Source organism: Echiichthys vipera (genome assembly GCF_963691815.1).
Source record: "Echiichthys vipera genome assembly, chromosome: 5".
Lineage (NCBI taxonomy): Eukaryota > Metazoa > Chordata > Actinopteri > Perciformes > Trachinidae > Echiichthys > Echiichthys vipera.
In genome coordinates, this window is record NC_139830.1 from 12,134,010 (window position 1) to 12,142,073 (window position 8,064).

Below are 8,064 nucleotides of genomic sequence, written 5' to 3' on the forward strand. Positions count from 1 at the left end.
CCATCAGGGCGCACACAACAGGCCTTTCAATAATGAATAAGCCAGAGGCTGAGTAGCTAATAACTCAGAGGAAGGCCAGTGGTAGTGAATTCCAACAGGACAGCTTACAGGCTGCCATCCAGAAGGTGCAGGCTGATATTAAAACTCAGTGAGTTTAACAAGTAGAGTGGGTTTGTGTTCCCCTGGTGCCTGCTGCTGTGGTTTGTTTGCATCAAGCTGCTCTGATTCCCGTTGTTAGCTCTAAGGCACAACAGAAGGGGGATTTAGCGATTACAAATGCTGTGAAATATCCTGAAATCAACACCCTGACCATATTTTGCTGCTGAACCTACCTTTTACAGATTCTATCTGGTTTTTGCTCTTATCCTGCTTTGTGTGTGGCACCCCAGATTTGACACACTCTTTGAGATAAAATAAGAGAAGAGGGAGGAAGGGATTTAGGGTATGACACTAATTTACAACAGCATTTCTTCACTAAGCTCCATAATCATGAATTTACTCTCGAGAAGAAATACATAGGTTTCTTCCACTCACTCTCCTCTTCCTTTTTTTCCCTCTTTCTCTTTCTCTTTAGTTCCCCCCAAGATAAATTATCCTCCTTCCTTCCCTGCTTTCTCTTTCTTCGATCTCCTTTCTCCCCGGACCATCTGTGTTGTGACGCATGCAGAGGGCAGGGGATGCAAACCAGCACTGCGCTCAGCCAGTCAGGTCATTTACCAAATCTCAAATGACTGCTCCTCCAGTTTCCATGGAGAAGAAACAAGCAGCAGGAGGGGAGCGAGGCGAAAATCAATGATTCTCCTCGGGCCCGGCGTGGAGCCTGTGCTGGACTTGCCACATAAGAGGGATAAAGCTAAAGTGGATGTTGTTGTCCAAGGGTCTTACAGCATAAGAGAACTGCGGGCACCGTGCTCAAGGAGAGATTGTTTTTTCCCCCTTAGCATGAAAAATATGAAGATGTGTGCATGTATTGTCCAGCCTCGGCTCAGGTTGTGTGACATCTCGTCCTCTGTAGTTTGTGTGGAGCAGAGCGCAGTGAAGCTGCAGAGGTAACAAACTGCAGCTGCTTTCTATTCTGAGACATGAAACCAGGACAGCCAAGGAGACAGGTCCCTGGCTGAATGCTCCACTAAATGGCTTAAATTCCAAGCCTGAACTACACCAGCACGCTCACCTGACCGTACATACTTCCCACTGCCATATATACCAGCGTGCATGCAGGAGATAAGCAAACAGACTGTATGCAAAGCCACATGTAAACACAAGGGGGGATATGGCTGCCACCTGTTGGTGATTCTGCTAAAGTTCACCCAGTCACCTTGCCGTTTCCCTCAGTGATGCTGCAGCAGACTCATTCATCCTGCTGCTGGCGGATGCTTTCTTTTAACCCCAGCATGACTCAGAGGCCGGGCTGCATATTGAGCATAATGCTCCCGGGACTCAGCCACAGTCCATTCATTGTGAAGCTCAAATAAATTTGGTGCAGAAGAGCAGGTTTGTGTGGAGATCAATAAAGTGCTGCTTCAGAACTTTAAATGTCCTTGAACAGATAACAAGTGTAAATGATGCGGTAGGAAGAACAAAAGGTATGTAGGTCAACTTCAGGGACGTGTAAAAGAGGATACACATCAACCTTGTTGTCCCTTCTCAAATCATTTCTCAGCGATGGAAATCATCTTCTAATGGAGTACCAAGTACCATGTTTGTTAATTTTTTCCAGTTACTTCGCTGGAAATTTGGCGTCTCCTGATTGGACAAAAATATGCAGTCGAATCTCAAATCGAATTATTGGTTGGTAACCCAAATCTACACATGATGAGGACCACGAGAAGCAGCTAAAAAGCTAAAACAAACTAGTAAGTCAACCTTTGATGCTCAGATCTATTATGTATTTTTGTATTAGGCTGATGATGAACTGATATTTCATAATGTTATCATGTAGAATGGTATTCAAAGAGACTTCACTAGCTTTACACACCTAAATGACTTAAGAGAATATGAGATGTGGATCCGACAGAAAGGCACTCATCTTATTCATGACAGATGTTAAAATTTATGAATGCAGTGTAGATCCACCCATACTTGAGTTTTTACCTCACATACAAATAAGAGCACAACATAGGACTACATTTGACATTATCACAGGATTTACTGGAACTTTGCATTTTTTGTTTTTGCACAGATGCAAAAACAAAACTTGGGGACATCATGGGAATATGTACAGTATGTGCAAAACTACTTAACAACTCACACATATATACACACATATATATACACACACAAATTCACTCAAATCTACAGTTTTCTCTTGCATCTCTGGGTTGCTGCTGCTCTTCCCTCTTGTTGCCACAGCAACGCAGCACTCGCTCCGTGTCTCAGTGACAGCACATGCTCCCATTAAAAAAACATCCGAGAACAGCAGAGAGCAAGAACGCACTCACACATGCCGTCATCTACTGTTTGGTTCGCATGCAAATCCAATTGTTTGACAGGATACAGGTTTCACACACACACACACACACACACACACACACACACACACACACACACACACACACACACACACACACACACACACACACACACACACACACACACACACACACACACACACACACCATCCAAGGTGAACCCCTTGAGATGATGATGATGATGGTAATGAATAATGAATGATCCCAGTAAGTATGATGTGCTCAAACCAAAAAGAAGTAATTATCACATGAACAAATTTCCTCCTTCTTAGTCCTCTACTCCATGCTCACTCTGTCTTCTCGAGCAAAAACTATAAAATTAGAGACACACACAGACTGTTCAGAATGTATCCTGTGTTCGTACAGGTAGATGCTATTAAACACCAAATGTGTACATACCTCGCAGTTGCGTCCGGTGAAACCTTGGTTGCATGTACAGGTGTACTCCCAGGTGTCCTCTGGTGTGCCAGCAGATGGCAGGGCCAGGCACAAACCCCCATTGAGACAGGGTCGTCCCTCGCAGGGGTCCGGACGAGGTGTGGGCTGGGTTGGGGTGGGCTCAGCCGGGGCTGGGGTGTCCGGGGCCAGCTGAAAGGCGGAGGGGACTGACCCGATGCTGCTGCTGTTGCTGCTGCTCAGGAGCAGGAGGAGGAGAAACAGAGGGGGTGCGAAGCTCCGTATGGTCTGTGTGGGACGGCAGCAGGTAACTGCCGGCACATTGAACAATCTCATCCTCATCCTCTTACCCTGGTTTCTTTCCTTCTTGTTTTGGTTTTGTCTGTGTCCTCTTTCCTCAGAGCTTAAGCTGTTTGTGCAGCAGCTGAGAGGTGTGTGAGCAACTCTGTGTGTGTGTGTGTGTGTGTGAGAGAGAGAGAGAGAGAGAGAGAGAGAGAGAGAGAGCGAGAGAGAGAGACTGTTATAGGATTTGGAGCCTCAGCTGTGTGCAGGGTGCAGGCAGAATGACTGAGAGCAGACTGGATGATGGTGAGGAGGCTGATAGAAAGAAGGTGGGGATGCGGGAGGAGAAGGGGAGGGTTCTTTTCTGTCTCAGAGTCACAGTGACGATGATAGCTGACGACACTAACTCCCCTCCACCCCCTCCACACATACTCTCTCTCTCTCCTGGCTTCTCACACTGTGCAGAGTAGTGGGGGGAGCTAGTCTGCACCCTCCTCATTTAGAGTCTCATCATCCATAAACTCTCCTTGGAGCCGGCCTTTCAAGGTGGGAGGGAGGAGGCTGTAGTTGGGGAAGAAGACAGAGAAGGAAGAGGAGGAGAGGTGGAGGTGGTGGTGGTGGATGAAATCCTCATCAGCTTTGCCATAAGATTAGCTGCTTTCCAGTGATAACAGGCGGCATTACCACCACAAGGGAGATGGTGCACTCCATGTCCGAAATTAGCAGAGTGATGCTGACGGAGGCACTTCCAAACAAGTGTCCAAAATCATTCATAAAACAGGTTTTTCTTAAAAGCACGAGTGTGTATGGATGGTGCAGTTCCAAAGCCCAGAGATCGTCAGCTTTCATTTAAATGACAATCAAAACTGTTGAAATGAGAAATGTTAATATATACTGTATAGTTCATGACCAGTCAAGCCTCCAGGCCCAACAGCAGGAACGCGCTGACGTTTTATGATTTTCAGACATGCTTTGGGTCATTGTGAATTCAGTTCTTGCTGTTGGACTTCCCCTCAAGTACACTTCTCCTCAAGTAGCTAAGCTGATGCAATGCTTCTTTGTTAGGAGTCCTGCAGTGGGGTCACAGAGTTGTTGTTTTGTTTTGTTTTTACTATTTGACTAATTATAGTTATATTTGCCGGTCACTAAAGAGTATATACTGATGGTGTGTTTAAAACAAGGACTGTGGGTCCTGTCCCTCATCTTTTATATTAACATATATTAAGACAGGAGCTCTTGATGGCCAGTATGAACATGGGGATTATTACAGCAAGCAAAAACACCATCAGACTATTGCTTTCAGACAGACTTTGAAAAACCTGTAAGCCTATCCTTTCAACAAAGGGCTAAAAGTCAGGAGTTTTGTTTCTCAAACGTCCAAGAGCAGCATTTAACAGAGTGCCCCATAATTTGATGGATATATAAAGTGTACTAATCGCATTTCATCAGGAGAGTATAATTTAATAAGAATAATTACATGGTGCGCAAGAAAGTGAATCGTACAGAATATTTGGTGATTAGACCTCAGCATGACGTAGTATACAGAGGAGATCAAAATTAGAGAACAACTCATAAATACTTAATTTATTCTGAGATACTGTTATTTTTTACTCTCTATAATTTGATAGAATATCCGCTGTGGCTTTACCACTGCTGACCTAGCATGTCTTTTTAAATAACCAAGGCACTTCATAAAAAAGTTTATTTTGTGAAAAAAGCAGTGAGCAAAATTAGAAAACACTTTCAGATACCTCCCAGTTATTGGTGTTAATCTGGCACTTAATTGTTGGACCACCTATTTATCTGGCAGCTCTCCAGGTTACTTTGCAAGATGGCGAGCCGCTCTAAGGTGACTGAAACCCTGAGACAGCAGGTTGTTCAGATGAAGGCCGAAGGGATGACCCTCGCAGAGAGGTTGGGCGTTCACAGTCTGTGATTTCAAGGATATTGAATCTTTCCAAGGACACAGATTCATTTGAGTCCCTCAAAAAGGCCGGTTGTCCACGTAAAACAAGTGCACGAGAGGACAGGATTAAGCAAGGACTCTCAATGGGGAATCAGTTCAAAACTGCAGCTGGAGTTGCTCATTGGTTCAGTGCTGAACAGGGCAATGATCTGTCTCGGCACACAGTGTCTCATCGTTTAAGAAAATTTTGGACTGAAATCCCACTCTGCAGTGACCAAATCTCTCATCAGCAGAAATAATTAAAAGGCCAGACTTGCCATTGCTGGGGAGCATGTTATATGGACAGAGGAGAACTGGTCCAGAGTGACTTCAGTGATGAGAGTACGTTCAATTTATTTGTGTCTGATGGGAAACAATATGTCCAGGGTATGGCTGGGGAAAGACTGAACCCAAAGTGTGTAAAGAAGTCAGTTAAATTTTGAGGAGGAGGGGTGATGGTTTGGGGGATGTTTTCTGCGGCCTCTTGTACAGCTACATGGCAGGGTGAATTTAATGTTTATGTGAACCTGCTTCAGTAACATGTAAAACCTCCACTGCAACTGTCTCCCTATCAGCCCACAATTTTCATGCAAGACAATGCCCCCGTCATACTGCAAAACAGGTTAAGCAGTTCCTTCAAGCTAAGAATATTGAAAGCCCAGAGTCCAGATCTAAACCCAGAAGAGAATCTCTGGAAAATTCTCTGCAACAAAGTAATGTCTAAGGAACCCACTACAGTTACTGAACTGTGGAAGAGACTGAAGAAGAATGAACCAAGATCAAACCAGAGCAGTGTGAGAAATGAGTGATGTCCTGTAGGCGCAGATGTGCTGAAGTCATTCAAAACAAAGACCTTTACACTTCCTATTATTTTTTAATCCTATAGCCCCAAGAAAACATTGTTTAAATAGTCTCCTCTGACACAATGATTATTGTTCTCCAATTGTGCTCACTGTTTTTTTCACATAATTAAGGTTTTGTTTGTCTTGGTTATTTAAAAAAAAAAACATGCTAGTCCAGCAGCGTTAGAGCCACAGTGGATATTCTATCATATGCTGGACAATAAAAAAAACACAACAGTATTTCAGAATTAATCAAGTATTAAAGAGTTGTTCTGTAATGTTTTTAAAGATTATTTTTTGGCAGTTTTTCAAAACTTATTTTATAGGATAGACAGGAAATTGGGTGAGAGAGGGGGGGGGGCATACAGCAAAGGGCTGCAGGTCAGAGTCGAACTCGTAGCCACTTCCTCGAGGACCATCAGCCTCTCTACATTGGGCAACTTCTCTAGCCACTGTGCCACCGGCCACCCCTGAGTTGTTCTCTGATTTTGATCTCCACTGTATTTAGGGAGGTAGGGATGACATGAAGAGTTCAAGGATATTCCCACTGGAGTGTAGACACTGATGGTGATGAAGAGAGGTGAAGGTCGGATGAAGATCTGGATGATGGGGTGGGGATTTAAAGATTTAAAGTCATGGGAGGCCGTTGCAAAATCTGGTTGGTTTAACATGAGTGAAAGCCCATATTCAGCTGATGGAGAAGAAGCCAGAGAGCAGGAGAGAGAAAGACTGTGAATGGAAAAGAGAACTTGTTTATTGAACTTTGGCTGAACCTCAGCGAATGCAAGACAAGAGATAAAAATACATTTAAGCTGCACAACCAGCAAGGACTGCATGAAGCATAAAGGAGAAGTTGTAGCAGTCCTTGACCTTGTCTTCTTATTCTTTCTCCATCAGACTCTCGAGGGTTGCTGTGAGATTTACAACCTTAATTTATTCAGTCTAGGCAGTTGCATGTTTCAGAGAGGGGTATTGTTTAGGTGCAATCAATATAAAACCCCGGTGGATGTAAATGACACGTCAGTCCTACACTCTGGCCTCAACTCTTTCCATTTCCATAATGAGTCCTCCAACGGTGCAGTGAATCTGTCACCTTACACCACTCCAGTCAGCTCACTGAACTCGGGTACTGTTGCAGACTGCAAAGAGCCTGTTGCTGGTGATGCTAATGGGCGACACACAGCGTGGAGACCATTGAGACTCTTTGAAGAGCCTGAAAATGTTTTCCATTTACAGTCAAGAGGGGTGGAATAATTTTGTTTCAGAAATTCAATTCGCATCAAGTTTTCAGTAAGTAGTACATGGAAAATGGCTGTATCACTTTTGTAGTCGTTTCAACACCTGCATACCTTCTGTAAATGTGAATTCAAGATTGAGCTTTCCCGCAGGCTCCACAGCACCTCAGACATCGTGTCCAGTCAAGGACCAGAGTATCAAGATGTGTCTTGAATTACCTCATTCTTAATCAGCTTATAGAGAAGCCTGTAAGTGGGGCTCCGTCTACGTGCTGTTACTGCCTTAAGTATATGGTTGAGTGCTTTAATTAAAAACCCTGTAATCCACATTCATTTTTAACGGTTTACTAAAAGGTGTTTTTCTGATACTAAATAAACTAAAAAAATAACGACAAAACACATACACAAAAATAGCTTAGGCGGTCAAAAACTAGTGTCTTTCAACTACAAATAGAACATGCACTGGTAGACTGATTCACTTAACCAGTCAGAAGCCAGGGCCAGTTTCAGCCACAAAAGGTTCTAACTCAGCACACTGTAGTAAAACTACTTGCCTATCTTAAGCAAACCACACACTCATCTTCAACCTCTTACCGAGGATCGGGTCGCAGGGGCAGCAGCTCTAGCAGGGGACCCCAAACTTCCCTTTCCCGGGACACATTAACCAGCTCTGACTGAGGCATCCTGAGGCGTTCCCAGGCCAGTGTGGAGATATCTCTCCACCTAGCAAACCAAGCACCCAAAAATGTGAATTATACAGTTATTTTATCTCAAAATGGCTCCAACAGGCTCATTGTAAACTGGTCAGTATCTAAAAGGGATCAACCAGCTATGACGAAAGGAAGAGCAACATGGCAAAGCAATGGAAGGCCGGATAAATAAATGAACAAGGA

The 8,064-nt window shown here is 44.0% G+C and overlaps 1 protein-coding gene across 1 annotated transcript in view; it reads right to left on the reverse strand.

Annotated features, from left to right (window-relative positions):
- Nucleotides 1-3,209, reverse strand: part of dner (delta/notch-like EGF repeat containing) — a gene marked incomplete at both ends in the record, with an annotated part of 49,277 nt that extends 46,068 nt beyond the window's left edge. The window contains one exon of the mRNA XM_083913610.1: nt 2,871-3,209. Within this exon, the coding sequence (XP_083769736.1) occupies nt 2,871-3,209 (339 nt within the window). The remainder of the gene's footprint in view (nt 1-2,870) is intronic.
- Nucleotides 3,210-8,064: the final 4,855 nt, after the last annotated feature.